At 47.5% G+C, this 20,023-nt stretch overlaps 1 protein-coding gene across 1 annotated transcript; it reads right to left on the reverse strand.

The window, feature by feature from the left end:
- Positions 1 to 661: 661 nt before the first annotated feature.
- TNFSF4 (TNF superfamily member 4) lies at positions 662 to 7,264 on the reverse strand. The gene is made up of 3 exons (XM_071565704.1): positions 7,067 to 7,264; positions 2,642 to 2,684; positions 662 to 1,124 (listed from the first exon to the last, which is right to left on the reverse strand). The coding sequence occupies exons 1-3, from the start codon at positions 7,262 to 7,264 to the stop codon at positions 772 to 774; spliced, it is 594 nt and encodes a 197-aa protein (XP_071421805.1). The 3' UTR covers positions 662 to 771.
- Between the last annotated feature and the right edge of the window lie 12,759 nt (positions 7,265 to 20,023).

The raw sequence follows: 20,023 nt of genomic DNA on the forward strand, positions 1-20,023 counted from the left end.
TGTCCTACCAGATACTCCCTTGGCCGAGGTTTCAGTAGTCTGCAGATCGCTGGAACAGCCAGAGGGCCTCTGCTCTTTAAAGCTGCTCCCTTTAAACTCCCATAAAACTATGGGGTTTGATCCCATAGTCACTGCAGGACCTGTACTTCTGCTGTCCAGTGCAGTCCTGTCAGGTCCTTTCAAAATACTACCTTCTTTCATGGCCTTTACCTGTCAGAGAGCATTTATCTGGATCAGTGCAAAGGAAGTCCTTTGCTGCCTCATCCACATCTCCCGTCTTGCCAGTCAAAGGGGTCTTGACCAGGTCTGTTCTTCTTCTACTCCAAATGGCTTCAAGACATGTGAGGTATCTTCCTGACTTACTAGACTTTTATTTGAGCATACATACAACACATTTGTACTATATACAAGTGCTGTCAAGTAAATAAAGAAACCCAGGGTTTCTCTGAATATGAGCTAAGCTTGTGTGACTTTCTTTGGCTTTAATTTCTGTTCTCCTCAAGAGCTCTGCATATCCCTTTCCCCAGAGTTGGAAAGATTCATCTTAGGTAGCTAATCAGCTGCACAGAGCTCCAAAGACATGAACATGGCATGCACTATATAAAGCCCATTTGCACTGTGGCTTATCTGCACTCCAGGTGAGGCTTTCCACAGTCCCAAGGAGGAAGGCTAGAGCAGTCTGCCTGTACAAGTACAGCCATTGAGAACACACATCCCACAGGCAAGTGGATTGGTAGGGAAGGCTGTACTTTACATGTTGGATTGCATACATCAGCTCCTACAGAGATCTTCAGAGGCTCTTAGTAACACCAGGCTGAGTGACAGATCCTTGATGGTGGCGTTGGAGTCAGCACACAGGATGATGTTATCTTCACGAAACAAGAAGAGCACCGTGGTGAGATTTACTGCATCGTCCCTGCTCTGGATAGTCTGTGCCCAGAGGACATTGCTGGGCAATTTGGGCATCTTCTCCAGGGTCAGCTTCAAGTCCTCTTCCAGGTAGATAGAACTGTTCAAGGACACCAGGTAGAGGCCATCACAGGGGATCACAATAGAACCATTTCTGATCTGAATAGAGCCTACTTCAGCAGTAAGATTCATGGCTACTCCTTTGATGCTTTTACCTGGAATGGAAGAAAGCAAAGATGATCCCATGATGACAAATATCTTCTTGGAAATGGGTTGTTTTATACCAACTGAGTGCAGGAAAGATGAAAAAAATCATAGGAAAGTAGAGAGTGAACTAGAGAATAGGGTAGACCAGGGCTGGGATATCTTCAACTCTAGACAGACATCATCTGCTGTGGAAATTTACAGGTTGTTCCTATTGATTAAACTGTGTCTTTTGGACTACAGCTCCAGTTTATATGAATTATTCATCTGAATGTCTATTTATGCTGTCTTTACTTACTCTATGTCTTACTTAAAATACAGAAAATTGAGGTAAGTAAAGCCTATCTATGATTTTAGGAAGCACGTGTTCCTAAAAAGAACAAGAAAATGAAGACAATAAATAGGATAAGGAAAAAATGTTCAGAGCGGGAAGGAGGACAAAAAGTGCCCTCCGTGGAGATGCTGATAACATAAACCCTTTTCTTGGGGCTTGGTTCTGGGCTTTTTAAGCAGAAAACAGGATAAAAGAGCAGTATAGAGACAGAAACAGAAGAATCTAATTAATACAGAGCAGAATCAGGAGAAATTAAACCGGAACTTAGCATGAAAGGTTTTCTCTGGGCATGAGAAGTAACAGTTCCCAGTGCTATGCTGGTCATGTTTCCCGGCTGTGCTCTCCAGTTTTCTGCACACCAGCTGAAACCCCTGGGACCAGGGGACCCAGAAGATCTCCAAGAAGGCAGCACCAGCCCTCTGGGACGAGGCCAAATTTCTCAAGCTTTTCCTCTAAATAACATGAAGTTTTAGTGTTAGACTCTTTGCTGTTTCACACGGTTAGCAGGAAGTAAAACAGTCAATATTTTTAGTATGATTTAAAACTTTTAGTAATTGGTTTTATCATTGAGGTGTGTCATTGGCCAGACATCCAATGCAGCCAGCACACAGAGCAGCGCTGCTTCTGCTCTGGTGCATACACTCACTCGCTCTTCCCCAGGAAATCATTTACATCTTTCATACATCAGGAAACCATTGATTTGTTTCAGAAATACCCCAAGAGCGTGCCATGTGTACTCAGTAAATTCTCAAAAACTACTTTCTTGTTCATTCACAGAGTGAAAGCTTGTGTTGAGATAGGTAAGGGTTGCATAAATCCACACAGATTTTCAGGGGTTTTGTTCCGTTCTGGGAAAACCCTTTTTTTTTCATTTTGGCCCCTTGCAGCACTGGGGCACACTTGGCCCCTTTCCTCCCTCCTCCGACAGCACTCCTGGCACCGTCTTTCAACAGAAGAAATAGCCATCACTGTGCCACAAAGCACAAAACAGCCTTTTAGCCATTTTAGGGACCACTGGATGCCACTGTGGGCCCTGGGGACTGTGGAACAGTGCACAGTAGAGTGGGGAGCCAGGAGCCCTTCCTCTGTGCCAGGGGAATGTGGTGCAGTGGTGGCTGCTGCACTGGAGGAACATGGGATCATCGAGGGGCCAGGGACCCTCCCATGGCGCCCCCTGACCCAACACCCACCCACCTTGGTACCGGATGTGGGTCCATGGCATTTCGTCCCTCTGAGGCTGGAAAAAAAAGAAGAGAAATCCTTGTTAAGGCACTTGGGGGACACCTCACTGCTGCCACTATCACCTTTGTTTCCCAGCCAGGACTGGTGCTGCACCTCCAGAAGCACAGCAGGCAGCCTCAGCTGGCACAGCTGCTGCTACCCAGCTATGCTCTGGCCTTGCTTTTATATCCTTATTATAAAATACAATTTTAGTGTGGTTCCCAACCAGTGAGACTTCCATCCCAGTGCTGAGCCCTGCAGGCAGTGTTGTTCCTGTTTAGAAAACCATGCTGGTGACTATAATCAAGTCAAACCAAATGATGAGGAAGGACCTCGGCGTGCAGAGCCTCTTCTTCATGAGCACCTCAAGTCTGACTCACAGCCCGGGGCACCTGACAGGCATCGTTTGCAGAGTGGAGACACAGACCTGCTGTCTCACCTTCCTGCAGGGCGCCAAGAGGTGGGTTTGGCTTTATGGCTCCTTGCACTTTGGATCAGGCTGTTACTGGATCTGTGTCTCTCAGAAGCTCTTAAGTGCATTAAGACGTGTTTAAAATTGATTGGAGCACCTCTCCTAAGAAGACAGACTGAGAGAGCTAGAGCGGTTCAGTCTGGAGAACAGAAGGCTCCAGCGAGACCTTAAAGCACCTTCCAGAACCTAAAGGGGCTACAAGAGAGCTGGAGAGGGACTTTTGGCAAGGGCTTGGAGAGATTGAATGGAGGTGAATGTCTTTAAACTGACAGATGGCAAGTGTGATAAGATATGAAGTAGAAATTCCTTACTGTGAGGGTGGTGACACACTGGCACACATTGCACAGAAAAGCTGGGGCAGCCCCATCAGGTTGGGTGGGGCTTTGGCTTTGATCAACCTGGTCTAGCAAAAGGTGTTCCTGCCCATGGCAGGAGGGGTGCAATGAGGTGATCTTCAAGATCCCTTCCAACCTAGCTATTCTATGTTTCTGTGATGTGTATTTTAAGAATGTCAGAATGCAAATACAGAAGAACATATCTTACTGACCAGATATGCAAAACACCAAAGGTTGGTATTAGATTTTTAAATTGGAACTCTGCATCTCATACTTGTTTCTCATCATAACCACAGGAGACCCAAAACTGCAGTCTTTTCACAACCACAAATATTCAGCATTTTGCCTGATTAAAGAGTGAAAGATTAGGCTCACTGCTCCACCTCTTCACCTGTGCCAAAGGCTTTCTCAGGGAGAAAGTGGGCTGGGGAGATATGGGTTGAACTGACTTCCATGTATTTGGCCTCATGTGTTACACATGAGCAACCCCTTCACTTTGAGCACAGGGAAAGTGTTGGAACAGAGCAGAGTGTGAGAACAGCCATGCAAGTCTGCAGGCTCAGCGCTGTGCCTGGGTAAAGGCAGGTGGCAGGGGAAGGCAACTGGAGTTGGGCTGCTCTGTGTGATCTGTGCCAGAGGATGAGGTGGTTGCTAGTGCTCGGAAAGGTCTGCTCTAGCACCCTCTAGTGCTGCCAGAGCTGATGCTCTGTGCTTGCTCCACCAGCAAGGCTGGATACGACTGCCAAATGCAAGCTTTTCTTGAGCAGTACTCAGGTGGAACGATCTCCACTGGCATTACCATTCCTATCCATTGCTTGAATCTTATGCTTGCTCTTATTCTAGGCACCTGAGTGCACAAGTGTTTCCCTCTTTGCTCGGGCAGCTGGGATTTTCAGGTAGTTTCCCAACAAGATGATAGCAAAGGACAAGTCGTTGATGATCTGAGGTCAAACAACATCCACCACAATCTGTGTGATCTGACTATGGTGGACAGGGTGTATTAGACACAGACAGGCTGGGTGACAAACCTGTAGCACTTAGACCATCCCCATTGTCACTAATGCAAGTTATCTGTTCTACATATCTGCTGATTATTGCATGATCTCAAAGCACTTTGCTATTATCTACGAGTAAATTGTGCTGAGGAGAGGTTGTGTCACTAGTGCTGGAAGGACATATGCATGCTAGTAACAGTTAGTCACCTCTCTTTCACTGTTCTGCCTTCTTATGATATACAGGAAGGGGTGCAAGAAGGGCTGGTGGCACAGAGCTGCCTCTTACTGACTGTTTCAGATTTTGCATTGTTTATACACAGGTTTTCAACTTTGTTCCTGCCTATTCTGGATCCCCAAACAGGAAACTTCCTCCTGGCTGGACACTGTGTCCAGAGCCATGTGGCAGAAGTTTCAGGAATAGATTTGTGTGGCACAAAATGCGAACCTCAGGGGGCTGATTGAGGGGACTGCTGTGATCAAACACATGACAGGTGACTGTTCTCTAAGAAGTGGGCTGTACCGTCTCCTCACCAGCAGATATTAGGATTATGATTTTTACCTCACAAGCAAAAGGAGAGGTGTGGTAAGAGGAGGTAATTCCGGGAGAGATGGGAATTGGAGGTGAGTGAAAGCAGACTATCACTTCCCTTTTTTTAACTTGCTTATTGGAAATCTCAGCCGAGAGTTGCTCTCCAAGTGGCATCATGACAGAAATGAGATCACTGTCTCTTTTTGCTAAGCATAATCTGGACTGCAGATGCTAACCTTCCTTAGCATGTGCCATGACATTATTTTTGCTGTGTTTTCACAGGGGTTTTCTTTCCAGGAACTGTGAGAATGATGGAAAGTAATCAAATACAGTCTTTCTATGAAAAAACACACCTGTTGCCTTACCAGGAAAGTTAGTGTGGCACTCTTCAGCCAAGGATATGGACAGTCACTCAGTCATTCCCATGGGCCAACACTCTCAGTCCGCCACTCTCATGTTGCTGTGCCCCTACTTCCATGAACTCCATCTCCCTAAACTGCCCCAAGAGTCAGATTAGTACTGCTGCCTCTTCAGCAGACATCTGTATGGCCAGTTCATGGTTATCCTACTGAGCCCTGTTATTACACTGAGATGAAATCCCCCCATGTACAGCCCATGAGACTGCTTTGCACAGTGTGGTGCACTCCAAACAGGACACCATGATTATCTGTTAAAACAATGTAAACCAGTCCTAACCTCATAGTGAGCAATTATTTAAAACTAAAGAAGTGCTCTGGTGACTTCCAGGACCTGGACTGCTGCTCTTCAAACACCCTGTTTAGTTTTTTCTATTGGGGAAGGGAAACTCAGGCATGTATTGTGTCAGCTGCTGCTGTCTTGGGTGTGTAAGGCTCAAAGGCAGAAATGTCAGACCCTGCCATATTCCTCTGGAAGAGGAGGATTAGAGTTAATATTTTTACAGATACTGAGAGATGAAGCTTCACAGTCAAAGTGTGACCCAGGAGAGGTTTTGCACCTTGAGCAGAGTGACAGCTTGCCATTCTCTATCGGCTTACTCTCCCAAAAACTCTGTTCTCTCTCCCAAAGTAGCGGAAGGAGAAGACTGACCTGAATAGCAAATATTATCTTTCAGTGTTGCCAGGGTCATCATCCTACAGTTTAATAACCACTGTGAGACTCAGGTCAGTGAACAAGGTTTTCATTAAACAGCAGGGGACCCAGAGCACAAGGCCATCCCTCTCTTGTGTGGTTACATGCCTCGCTTGCTTCTCTGTCAAGTCTAAGTGGGAGGAAAAAATGAACTCGGTAAAACGAAGCACAACAAGGTTTAAAGTGGTACACAGCTCCTGGAGAAGGTGTGGGAGGAGAAGTCGCTCGTGCACAAGAAGCGCTGAAGTAGCCGTAAAAGGCTGTTGACAATCCACCAGCCTGCAAGCACATGAAAGAGGCAAGTGTGTCTGCTCCAATTTTTGCTAAAGTACCGTGAGTTTCAAGCATCTCTGTTATTAATAATGGTTGCAGTGGTGTTATGTGTACCAAAACTCTCTCTGGCCACACCAGTCTTTCTCACATACTCATGCACAGGCTGACATCTGCAGACACAGATGTCTGCTCCTAATCCTGGGATATGGGCAGGCTGGGAGCACTAAAAAGTTTTACTTTGCTAGAGCTGTCACAAAGTAATTTGCTTTCTCGTATGTCTGCCCGCACATATAATACATTTTAAAAGTTCAGACTATGTTTATGGGCAATCTGGGTTCTCACGCGCCCCGATGATCCTATTTAATTAAATGGAAATACACACAAGTCATTGCAAGTAGGGCAAGAAGTAAGATCTCTCTCCCCCAGGGTCCAGTATAAAAAGCATTCCTGGAATATCTCTTCTCTGAACAACTTAGCCCCAAGCTCTGTGCTGGGCAATAATGGATGTTGTTTTGAGGACAAAAATGAAAAAAGTGAAAAAGGGATTACTATCATAAGGAAAGGATTAAAAACTTGGAGTTTGAATAAAGAAAAGCCTAAAATCTTTTTTCTTTTCTTAAAACAAAATAAAGCCCATACAAAGCTTTATAGGCCAAAGACAATGGATTGAACATGAGCTCTTACCGTTGAGGGCTGCAGCAAATCTATACCAAGGTAAATCAGGCAGGCAAGCAGCAATATCCACTGAGCAACAGCGGACACGAGGTGCAGCGTGTTCCTAACCTGTCCTCTTTGCCAGCTCTTCCATTCATCCTCTGCACATTCCCTTTCACAATCCAGCTGCTCTTTATTTCTTGGCTGTACTTCTGGCTGTCCTTCCATCTCAGCCTCACTGCCAGAAACTGCTGGGGAAGGGGTCAGGAGCACAGCAGGAGCCCAGAAGGAGCAAGGGATGGACGAGCTGTGTGCTCCTCTCCCGGGAGCAGAGGTGAAGTAAAGACAGTGCCTTCAGGAGCTTGCTTTATGCACTCGGAGAGGCAGGCGGGGGAACTTTGTGACTAATCTGAATTTCCCCTTCCTTCCTCCTTCTTTTCTTTCTTTCTTTTCTTTTTTCTTTTTTGTTTTATGTGTGTGTGTGTGTGTGTGTGTGTGTGTGTGTGTGTGTGAATGTGGGGGCTGATTTATTGCCTTCCAGTTCAGTTTTGAGTAAGGGCCTTTGAAAAGAGATACGTTTATATTTTCATAGCTTCAACTGTGGATATCTTGATATGGTGTCTTTCCAACAATACTGAAATGTTGGATGGACAGATCTTGTCTTCACTTAGTCTTCTGTCAGCAAAAGCTCTCACTTTTCTGTTCAGGGTTTTTACAGGGCTGGCTCCCCTCCTTGTTACATTGTATAATTGTCCTGAAATCTCTTTTCTGTAAAGAAGCAATGAATGGGAAGGGACGTGGGACAGGTGGATAGCATAAGAAATTGGAGAGAAAATATGTACTTCCCTTTTCTCTTCATCTTTAGCTTCTGGTTTTAAAGTCATGGGATGCTGCACAAAGCTTAGCAAGGAGAAAATGGAGAACTGCTCGGGGAACATCACTTTTTGCACACGCTGAAACCCGTAGTTCAGGGAATGGCATTGAGAGGGGTATTCCCAGGCCATCCAGGCTTCCTTCCTGGAAGAGGATTGCCTGTCCCTTAGGACACCAGCACCTCCGCTTCACTTGGTCTCCTTGTGACATTTGCCTGTGACACACAGAGCTGCCAAATGTCAGTTGTCTGCAGCAGGGACCACCTCCTGTGCTTATTTTGGCTGACAGGCTTTGTGTCCTTTTTCGGGGCCAGTCCAGAACTGCTCTTTCCACTGCTCTTTTTGCCAGATTTTTTTATGTTCTAAATTACTGTATCGTGACTGAGGTCAGGTGCTGCCTTCTCGCAGTGAGGATTGAGCCCATTGGGAGTGTTATTGTCTGTCTGTCTTCCAGGGATGAGTTGTCAGAAAGTTTCCCTTCCCTAAAATATGCTCTTTCAACCTGTCACAAGGCACATGTCCTGACAAGTACGTAACCTGCATGCAAAGGAAGCAAGTGTAATGTGTTTTTATGTGTTTTTCCATCTAGGCAGGGATATTTCCTATGAACAGAAACCAAATGAAGGGGGGAGTCCAGCAGCTGGGTAGGCAATGTGCTGTGAAGACACCCCATACTCACTATCCTTGCTCTTGAAAAATAACCTTGAGTTGCAGGTAGCTGGTGGGTTGAGTCAGGAATACAGTCTGGTGTTTATCTGGAGAGCACACCACAGGTCATGGAAACTTAATGAAGAAGCCTCAGCTTTCACATGTTCCACTGGCTTTTGAGTGCTTGGAAACTCTCATTTCCCTCTCACTGGTGGCCACTCACCCGGGTGTGCAGGAGCCTCGACTGCCCCCCAGCCCGACAGGAGGCCCTGGCAACAACCCTGACCCCCCCTCCTTGACCAGAAATATGACTGCAGCCATGGAAAGGAGGGTTTGTGCTGCCTCAGAGCAGCTCCCTTGGATGCAGAGTGTGAGTTTCGAGGCAGGACTTTGGCACCTAGTGGTCACACAGCCACTCTGGGCTCAGCACCGGCCGTAACGGGGCTCGGACTTGTCCAAGTCCTGCAGAGGAGTGAAGTGATGCCTTGATGTGCTTGCTGGGGCTTGGGGGATGTGGACAAGATCATTTGCTCCCAGGGATCTGCAATGTCATGTCTAGGCCCCCAGAAAAACATTCACCCTACTTGCATCTCTGGTGTCCATCCATATGGGGCTTGGACAGCCCATGGAGACTGGAGGTGAGGAAATCTCAAATGTGGCTTCAGAGCAGCTTCCTGGTGGGGAACAAATCCAGGTCTGAGTCCTTCCCCCACGGGCAGACATCTTGGCCACCTGCAGCGCAGATGGGTGGCAGGTGTGGCTGGGAAGCTGGGACCCAGCTGTCCCAGTCTTGCAGGAAAGGCAAAACAGGCTCAGGGGGCTGACACAATGACTGAGCAAGTGCCTCCTTGTTCCTGGAGGTCTCTGCTGTGGGGCTGGCTCAGGGTTAGTGTCCCCAGAGCCTCATCACTTGCAGTCCCCACGGCTGACACTGCAGCTGGAGGGGGTGGGCACAGAGGAGGGCATGGGGACAGGGCTGCCCTGTTACCTGCACTTCCACCTGCAGCACGAAACATCAAGTGTCTGCAGAGGCAGCTACAGGTCTAGCAGAGCCTACCGATGAACTTGTCAGGGTTTCAGTAGGGAACCACAGAACCAGAGTGAGCAATCATCAGGCCATGGTTGCCTTCCTGAAAGGGCAGGCACTGCTCTGTGTCACAGTAGGCACTCCATGTGTCGCAGCACCTCTACTGAGCACAGACAGCCTGGGCTCGTCTGCCCTGAGTGCTCCCAACCTGCTTTCTCCAGGAAAGGAAATTTGGGCTTGCTGCTCTCTGCTTAGTTTCTGCAAAAATGTCAGGATGCTGAGCTAAGCTGTCCCAGCCCCTCGTGTGCCCATAGTTTTCACATTTTGTGTACATGCCTTTGAACCAGATGCAGGCTCTTGCCCATTTCCATCTCCTCCCCCCCCCCCCCCCCCATCAACTCTGGATTTTGTACTGGTTTTGTTTCTAACCCTCTGGGGGAAAAAAAAGTGGGTGAAGGTTGTGCTAATGTATTTCTGAAATTGCCTTGTCATTTCTGTACTCCCCCAGTGCAAGTGTTGCTCACCCTGGGTTAGCAGCACTGGCAGCACAGAGGATCGAAAGCTGCATTTCAAGTAACATCCCTGGCATTGTATCTGAAACAGCGAAGAGGACAGCTCATTCAGGGGCATCACAAACACTCATGCACAGAATCTTCTGTGGTTTTAGCTTCTTTCTGCTTGTCCTCCTGCCCAGTATATTGAAACCCAAGTGCAGGCCACTTGGTGGCTGTCAGAGCCCCTGCTCTCCTTCCGAGAGGAAACTTTTGGAATATTGACACCTCACAGACATGCTGGGCACACCCAGCATTTTCCAGAATTTACCAAAATTATTTTGGTTCCTCTTTCACAGGGACCTTAAAGCTGGCATTTCTTGAGGTTTGCCTCAACCTCTTGTAGTCACCATGCAATTCTAGTGAGCAAGCAGTCTGGGATGGCTTTGGGGCTCCATGAACCTGTTGGTGCTCTGGTTGTCTTGTTAGTTTTATTTAAAAAAATGCCTTTTGGTGGCACATGCAGCAATGTTATTCCAGCAAAAACTGAAGGAAACCAGAGTTAGTTGGTAGTATGACTTGCTGGTGGGCTTTGTTTTGTTTAGTTTTGTTTTTCTGATGTTTTTTGGGGTGGTTTGTTGGGTGTTTTTTAGACAGTAATCCAATATCTTTTACCTTAGGTTGTCATTTCCAGCCTTTCCCAGACTGGGGAGCTGAGTGTTTTAAAAACCTTGATGAAAGGATGCTGGTCACGGTCAAGGCTAAATCCCGCAGTGTCATGGTTGTACCAGGACTCACCTGCAGCTCGGAGCCCCAGCCTGCCAGTGCCCCAACCAGCAGGACAGGCCACAGAATATCCCCACCACAGATCCCAGCCCCTGGCCCATGGGGAGCATCCATGTGTGGGAGTCACAGGCAGAGACCTTTGCCCAAGGAGTGGCAGCCCTGGCTGGCACCCACCTTGATTTAGCTCTTATTTCTTGGGAAAGTGTTCTCACTCCCGCACAAGAAGGAATTGGGGAATTATACAGGATTGTTTAACTTCACTTCCCAGAAGAACAGTGGAAGAACCAATTCAACTGTTTGTAAAAATCTAGAAGTAAAAAGGAAATAAGTAGCAACCAGTATGAGTTTCCAAGAACAAAACCTGATGTTGTCTGCAGGGCAAGGAAACATCTTGGACAAAGGATCAGCTGTGGGTGTTCACTGCACCCTCAGCAATAGTTTTTACTCTCCTGAGAAAATAGCAAAGGAAGTAGCAAATGAAGTCTTTAAGAGGGAGAAAAGCAAAGCATTACAAAGGCAAGATTTTTTTGTGCCCCAGCTACTGCTCTTTAATGTCTCTGCCCACTCTAACAAAAAAGTATTTTATAACTAAGCCAGATTTATTTATCAAATTCAATGAATTTTGCCTAAAAAGTTTGTGGACTCCTGCTCCAGTGTCTCTGAACCATATGAACTCTTTATCTCCCATGATCACCAAAGTAAAAGACACCAAAGTCTTTCAGCGTATCAAGAATCTGTTGATTCCTGAATGATTTTAGTTGCTCAGTTCACCCTAAACTGGAAAAATATTATTTTGTCCATTGCTAAAATATCAACATAGATGTGAATCTGAGCTGAAAGGTTATTCTTGGAGGTGGCAGATGGGGAGGCCCTGTAAGATTTCAGGAATTGAACTTGACCCTTGTGGATCCCTTCCAGCTCAAGATGATTCTATGACTGATCTCACTTTCATGTGGCTTTTTCTTTTTCCTTGCATATCACCACTCTTTTGTTGATGTGTGTGTCAAGGATTTCCGTCAATAAAGGCTTTGAGCTAGTAAAGAGGAATATATATAAGTCAGGCTATTTTTGGCAGTATAAATGGAATCCTGAAAATGCTGTGAAATCACAAAGGAAAATATTGACATTTAGGCAGAGCCAGGATTTCCTGGAGAGATCCCAAAAGAGAAGCATCATCACAGAGGTGAATCAGAGAATGCCTCATCCAATAGTGCTGTGCTGGGAGTTTTTGGAGGAAGTTGCCTTATGGGAGCAGGATGACGAGCAGTGAATTGGCTCCCCAAAGTACAAATCCAGCAGTTGCTGGTGCCTCACTGCTGTGCGTAGAGTTGTTTTTCCTGGTGGTCACAGTCCTTAGGCCAAGAAATTACTATTTTCCAGGAGGACACATTGCCGAGCACCAGCTGCATTTGGGCACAGCAAAGCCAGGCAGGATTAGGACCTGCCTCAATGACAGTGCTGGCAGCGTTTCTTGGAGCCAGGCTAGGTGGCATCTGTAAGTGGGTACAGTGACTGGGGGAGAATCAGGTGCTTCAGCGTTGCGGTTTTCAGCACAGCCCTGAAGGGCAGCATTTCCTCAGCAACCGCATTTCACACTAGAGTTGTTAGGTTTCCAAAGGTCAGATGCTGTCCCTTTCTGGATGTTATGGGAGATTTTCCACTGCTTGTGGTGATCTTTTACCTCAGCATTATCTCTACTTCACTGTGGTCTGTGCTATTCTGTTCCTCAGAGCGGACTTCCTTTACCAGGCTGACTGGGTAGGGACTAAGCACTCCCTGTGGCACCTTTAAAAGGTTGAGGTGAGCTTAGCCACACACATCTTCCTTCCTTTGTCAGAAATCCCACCATAGCACACCATCATACTGTAAGATACCACGAGAGAATATGAAGTATATTTTTTGACATTTTTCTGGTAAAGAGAATAAACAAGTTATGAAAAAGAAGAAATAATTCTACACCTGACATTGAGACATTCAGCTGGTTTAGCCAGTTCAATTCCTGTTCATTCCTGACATGTTAGAAACTCACGAGGGAGACAGATACAGCTCTACTCTGGGTTAAGGAAGTGGTTTCTCTTGCCTATCTGTCACTGCCATCATTGAATTGTCTGCTTCCCCTCATCACCCCTGTGGGAATTTTTTTGACCAGCAAAGAAGCTCCCAAAGTAACCCCTCCTGAAGATGATTTTGTTGAAGCTCTTGATCCTTCCTGTGGGCTTCTAACCTGTTCACTTCCTTTAAACATGATGATAGAAATGGCAAGCAGGGTTTTGGGGAAGATTTGGAGGTGGAGGTACCACCTTTCATTAGCCTTATTAGCTCCCTTAAAGAGCTGAAGCATGAGTAGATGAGTGGTGGGCAAGCAGAGACTGAGGTAAGGAGAGAGGGAGTTAAGAGCTGGAGATTTCTCTGGGCTGGAAACAGGCTGAAGCTTGTAACACCTCTGTCAGTAAGCCCTAGCCTCTATCTTGCTTCAACTTGTGCATTTTAATCTGTGGTGATGCCTTTGCATTTACTCCAAACTGTTGCATTACAGAGGTGGGAAAGGGTTAGACTATTCCTGACCCAGCCAAACAGAGAGAAAGACCCATGTGCGGTGCCATTTTCTAGTTAAACCACTTTATCCCTTTGCTAGTGTTTTATTGGGATGATATTTTAACATCCTTTCCTAGTCAGGATGCAAAACCGCATTGACCAGCACGCTGCTTCATAGCCTCTCCCTTGTGAACATTATGAACTCTTTCCTTTACATGTTTTCTGAAATTGTTCTCTTATTTCTAGCAGCTGCCAGGTTAAGCTTCTGGCTAAATTGCTTCTTTCACTGTTTCTTAAATAATTCTTAGAGAGCTCTTTAACTTTCCATTCACAGTCATTTAGTTATTGTTTTTTCCACCTGGTCAGTTCAGCTCATTGTCCTAGTTCAGCAGGTGGGACCAGCTAACCCTGTGTGGGGGTGATCAAAGCTGTGTATTCCACCCCCTCTATTCATTCCCCAAGGTCAATGGGCCATTAGCAGCAGCTGCCCAGGGAGCCATTATCACCTTCACACCCAGCCTGAGGGGGGCGGAGCTGCTAAGGGGCCATCAACAGCTCAACACCCCCTGGCTCCCAGAGTTAATCACCCATTGTGTGAGTCCCCGCCCAGGGGGAGGGACTGAGTGCTCCCTGAGGGTACATAAGTGGTGGGTAAGAAGACCTCAGGAACTTCTCGTCGGATCCAGAGCAGCAGCAGGACCTTGACAGGAGGAGATCCCCGCTCTCGCCCAGACCACAGCCCTCGCCTGCACCAACAGGTTTTTCTTTTCCTTTTGCTCTGGACTTGGGGGGAACCACAGGGGTCTCAGCACAAGGGCAAACAAACCCCCTTGGGTTTGTGCCCCAGGACGCTGGGTTATACTGCTGGGGTCTTGTGAGTTGAAAGCAATTTCCCTTGTGTGTCAGTGTTGTCATTGTAATATTATTATTAAATTTTAGCTCTGACTTATAATCTCTCTCGTGGTGAGTTCATTTCCTCTGCTGGTTTGCCTTTAAACCAGCACACTCATAATTTCCCCTAACTTGTATTAGCTCTTTTATATTAGCAGCTGTATTACTGGCTGGGACTGCCCTCTCTTTGCTTACACTGACTACAGCCAGATCATGGTCACTGCTCCTTAAGACCTGACTACTTAATCAGCAATTAAGTCAACTTTATTCACTGTAAAAAGCACCAAATATAGCACTTGCATCCAACGTAAATTTCCACATTAGGAAATATCTGTCTGAAACCATTTTAAACTGTCCTGACACTACCCCAGTCTCATGCAAGTCTTGATAGAGATTTTCCTGGCAAAATCACCATTCCCTTCTCTGGATCCAGCAGGAGGAAAGTTCCTGGGAAACCTGCTCAGTTTTCTCTTTTTATTCCTTTTATTTGCAAAACACTGACTTATCTAGGTGCAGCTTGAATGAATAACTGAAAAGCTCCTATCACAACAGCGTTTCCATAGGCTTAAACTTTTACTTTTGGGTAAGATGAGAAAAGGTCCAGATCTCCAAAAATCAGGCAGTCCTTGACTCCTTCTTCCAGGCTGCTCTTAGTAGATAGTCCTTGAGGCTCTGACTGCGCTGTCTTCATAACATAAGCCCATAACACAGCAGGGACAGGAAATATTTCCCAGCTGCTAATTCTCCTACAACCATAAAACATGCAGCCAGGCCCCATTAGCCCAGGGCTGTGTCGAGCAGGCAGGAGGCCACGCACTTGCAGGAGAGCCTGTGGGTGCCTGGATGGGGCAGGGGCAGGGGCTCCACAAATGAGTCTGTCTGGTCACTCCACAGCGCCTGCCCAGTGACTGTGAGGTGGCAGCAGCAAGAGCCTCAGATGACTAACCCCAGCCCGAGGCTTTCTCTGTATTACACACAGCAGCACTCGTGCTCCCCAGTGGGCTTTAAAGAGGGAGGTGGCAGCGCAAAGGCTGTGGTTGCCACCAGAGCCCCCAGAGGTGCCTGCCCATCCCACGCAGACATCACGCTGCCAGCCCCGAGGGACAAGGGCAGAAGTTCAAGGGATGCAGCAGAACAAAACCCAGGAAGGCTGAGCAGTCAGCCCTTCACCAGTGATGTTTGCAGCTGACCTGTGTTTGGTTTCTTCTCTACCTGCCACTTTCACTAGTCCTTAGGTGGAATATGAGGGGCGGTCCTGTGGTGTAATGGAGAGCACTCTGGACTCTGAATCCCAAGGCCCTGAGTTTGAGTCTCAGTGGGACCATCCCCTGCCCATCACGTCAGATCTCGGATGCTCAGCAGGGTCAGCCCCGGTCAGTACCGGGGGCTGTGACAGTCCCAAGAACTTCTCTGTCACTGTCCAAGCTCGCTCGGCCATGGCAAATGGATCTTAGGACTTAAACGGTGGGGCCAGTTCTGCACACACTGAGCCTCACCTAAAAAATCCACTGTGCAGGCTGGAAGGGCACACCCACGTGGGGAGAGCCCTTTCCAAATCTTTGTTCGTGAAGTTGGGCCATACATATACAGGTGGAATATAAACAGCCCAGCTGAGTTTCTCCCGTGGACACATGGACATGGCTGGACTGCAGGGGCATGTTTGGGGCTCCCTTGCCTGCAGCCAACACCCCTATACGCTGGCCACCCCAGGGGAGCTTGGAAGGAGACACCTCTGCAGGCAGGCAAGCAGGTGTGGGTTCACACCAGTGTCCCACTGGCAGCCCGATGGAGGTAAGGCTGCTGCAGCTCTGACTCCCTGGCCCAGCCAGCAGCAAAGCTCAATGTACATACACACGGAACATATATATACACCCACAATGTATATAACTTTTTTCACACAGTCAGCCACGTAGATCATCAAAGGCAGAAAATGCGGAGTCCTCACACAAGCAGCACCAGTGACCTCAACCCTCTTCTCCTCTGGCTTATCAGGATGAAAGCCTATAGCAAAACATATGAATTCCTTCACCTGCTGGTCTTACACATGGAGTCTCTCCAGTCTATCGTCCTGTCTCCTCAGCCTTTTATCCTAGTTACCAGCTGGCCTGGCTTACTGTTTGCTAGCCATTGTATACACCAACATACCCATGCACACTCCAGTCTCTCTGGCAGCTGCTATCCTGGCACGCAGGCTGCTTTGCCACACAGTGTCCCTCCTGCCATTGGCACTGCGACTTCCATACATGTCCATGCCCACCCAGCAGAGACTCTCACATAGGAAACATTTGAAGGGAGTTTAGAAAGCTGATGGGACATGCCACAGTGATCAGGCACAGGGCATGGTCAGACAGGCATCTGAGCAGTCCCTTTTGTCCCCTTTCCCCTCTGTTTTCCCACCTTGATCAATCCCTTTCCACTGTTTGCTTTTTTCCACAGACATCCCACAGTAAGTCCTGTATACCCTCAGAAGGCTCTTCCCAGCATCCCATAATGAGCTCCATATGCCTTTGGCTGATCACCCTGTTTGCTTGGCAAACAGGGAATGTTTCCCAGTTCCTCAACACGGCAGATGCCGTAACCCAGGCAGTGTGTGACCACTCACACTCCCAGCAGTGTCCTCTCCCCCTCCATCCACTGGAGCTCATATGTTAAACAGATACTTGGAGCACTTGCTCTTTCGTTTTTCTTCACATAGGTACAGCCCTCTGGACAGAATCCCACAGTGACACCAAATAGCTCTTAAATATTTTCACTACAAACAGCTCTTAAATATTTTCACTGCATGATTGCAAAAGCAGTAAGTTATAACTCAGGAATTTGATAACATCTCTATCTTGATAAATCATGTCTACTTCATCTTGTGTTTGGGGGTTCTTTGCATCTTTAGTGTATACAACTTCTTCAAACTTAAAAAGACTAATTCTTTCAGTTGCATCTTCTTCAGATCTGAGCAAGGTGACTTATTCCCATAAGATGGCTTTTCCTTGCCAACATACTCCCTTCATGTCTGGGGATGGGTGAAAGAGACTCAAACTACCTTGGTTTTTACAGCATCTCTTCTTTCATGGTGTCTGCCCTGTGCCGGGAGGGAGCTGTGGTGACCAGATCCACCAGCTCATGTGGAAACCTGTCAGCATCAGGGCATGGCTGCTGGGGGTCACCAGTACCCCATCTGTGGCACCTCAGAGGTAAAGTGAAGCCTCACGGTCCTGACTCTGCTTGGGGCAAACCTCTGAACAGAAGAAGCCCCCGCCCTGCTCCCTTTAAAGCTGGAGAGGCCTCAGCTGGACCCAGGAATGTTTCCCTGGTGTGTATCAAGCTGAACCTGTGTCCAGCCTCATCAGCCCTTCCTTGCAGGTCCAGCTCCTCTTTCCTAAGCCTGAATTCAGACCTCTGATGTGAGGAAGTTTTTTTTCTTTTGATCACCTTCCCTGCAAAAAAAAGCTTTCACACAGGAAAAAAGACATTTGAGGGAAAAAAAAAGGCTTTATGGTGCAATTCACCTTCAGTGCCAAGAATATCAAATCTGTAATTTTTCCCAGGAAAGGCTTTCTGCACTGAGAAAGCCACAGCCAGTGGGATCAGCGTCTGCCTCCTGCTCTGCCAGGTTCAGCAGCCTCGGGAAGAGGTCAAACGTGCCCTGCCCCCACAGGGTTCCCCAGGCCTGCCTGGGATGGATCCCATGGGATGACAATGATCAGATAAGACATAAAGCAATGGCTCAACACATGGTTATATTTTCTTTGAAAACAAGCAAGAGAAGTACTTGCAAGCAGTGAACACATATCTGAACATGCTTAACATATCTGAACTAGGGATCAGCACCCAGCCAGGTCCCTGCAGGAGCTCACCCAGAATCTGGCTCCCTTCCTCACTGTCCAACCTGTGTCTTCAGCTTGTGCTATCTCTCCCACACATCGGCTGGGGGAGAGCCACCAGTGACATCCTTCACTGTGGCAAGAGGAAGATAAATCAGAAAAGCCAGTTTTTCCTTTTGGACTGCAGCACAGGGGACAGGGTGGCATGACTTGGATATAAGCAAAAGCTAGACCTTTCTATTGGCCCTGCCTCAGGCCACTCGCCTCTTGCCCCTGCTCCCCCCACCTACATGGGGCAGGCAGTGACCCCCTGGAGAAGCCCCTCGCTCTCCCCAGGCAGCATCAGTGCCAACCACAGCGCAGGATGTCTCTCGCTCGCCAGGTCCCTGTGACTCAACTAGGTCAACTGAAGGCAGACAACAAGCGAGCAGGGAGGCAGCCGTGGTGCAAGCGGGGGTTTCTCTAATACCACAGGCTATTATCAGTCTGTGACATTTTCCAGTCCTGATTTGAAGACAGAATTGATGGGAAATCTGTCCACAGGTTCAGTCTTGCATACCCTTGGCTATGGGAGGTTTGGGTTAGACATTAGGAAGAAATTCTTTAGATAAAGAGTGATTGGGCATTGGGCCCAAGGAGGTGGTGGAGTCACCATCCCTGGAGATATTTAATAAGACACTGGATGTGGCATTTAGTGCCATGGTCTAGTAGACAAGGTGGTGTTAGGTCAAAGGTTGGACTCGATGATCTCAGAGGTCTTTTCCAACCTAGTTGATTCTGTGCTTGGCAGCTCCTATGGACACCAAAAGCTGTGTGAATCCTGATAGTAGTGAGTTCATCAGCTTGGTTGGGTAGGCTGGGACAGAGGGGGAAGTGGGCCACTGCCTTCGGGCTGGTGTCCGATCCTGCTTTAATGGTGGATTATGGCAGTACGTGTAAGAGACCTAGCGGCGAAGTACGATCAAATCTCAAATGGTTTGTGCTGTGCATTGCCATGTTTCATGCCCACTTTCCAATCTTTCAGGCAAAGATTCTACCAGTTATTTCTCCACTAATTTCTCCATGGTTTTGTTTCTCCCGGCAGGCTAATTTTGTTTATCCTGGCAGGCTCATTTTACTAGTGGATAAATGGTATTCCTGGTTATGACTCATCTGTTGCTCACTCACCATCTAAAAACTCAGTGTAGATCAGGATAGAGACGCTTGTTAGTGCTCGAAAATAAAGCCCCTGTGACTTTAAATGGCACTCACATTTCTTTCAACATTAGCTCTGCCTGATGGCCCACCCTGACTCCCATGGTGACACTGGAATGAAAGGGGGGATTTTAAAAAACCACTATCCCCCTGGCAGTAGGACCATTGGAAGAGCTGCCTTTTGGTCTGCTTTGCTTTCTAGCATTTGCTTCATGTGAGTTTGTTGCTGTTTAACTGCAAGGAAATTGCCTTTTTTTTCACTGGAAGAACACTTCTGGTATTAGGTGGCCAAACAAACAAATGAAAAAAAATTCCCAGAGAAGTTCAGCTGATAATGTGGTGGAGTCATCTGCGTAGTGCTCGGAGTGATGCAGTCATGTATCTCCACCCTGCGATACCATCAATACTGCTATGACTTGGGCGGAATATGGGATGGAAAAACTGAAACCGCTCGAGTCAGCTGGAAATTTTTAGGGTGGAGTGTGTGTCTGTGTCTGCAGGCAGCGCCGCTGCTTCCCAGAAGCCCACCACAACAGGCAGCCCCAGCTGCACAAGGGTCCCTGCCCAAGAGCCACACTTAGGTGCAAAAACTCCCCCAGCAGCCAGAAAGAGCCTAACCCCAACAGAGTGACCCTGGGATGAAGAAAGCAGAGGTGGAGGGGCTACTACTCCAACCTCTGAAATAGAGACAGCTGGTTTTCCTTCAGCCATGTGTCCTGCTGAAA

This window comes from Pithys albifrons, chromosome 10 (assembly GCF_047495875.1).
Source record: "Pithys albifrons albifrons isolate INPA30051 chromosome 10, PitAlb_v1, whole genome shotgun sequence".
Taxonomy (NCBI): domain Eukaryota; kingdom Metazoa; phylum Chordata; class Aves; order Passeriformes; family Thamnophilidae; genus Pithys; species Pithys albifrons.

Excerpts from the sequence above, each read along its gene's own strand:
- TNFSF4 (XM_071565704.1), bottom strand. The coding sequence starts at position 7,264 with ATGGAAGGACAGCCAGAAGTACAGCCAAGAAATAAAGAGCAGCTGGAT. Across the intron at positions 2,685-7,066 it reads ATTTGCTGCAGCCCTCAACG|CCTCAGAGGGACGAAATGCC; the intron begins GTAAGAGCTCAT and ends TTTTTTTTCCAG. Across the intron at positions 1,125-2,641 it reads GACCCACATCCGGTACCAAG|GTAAAAGCATCAAAGGAGTA; the intron begins GTGGGTGGGTGT and ends CTTCCATTCCAG.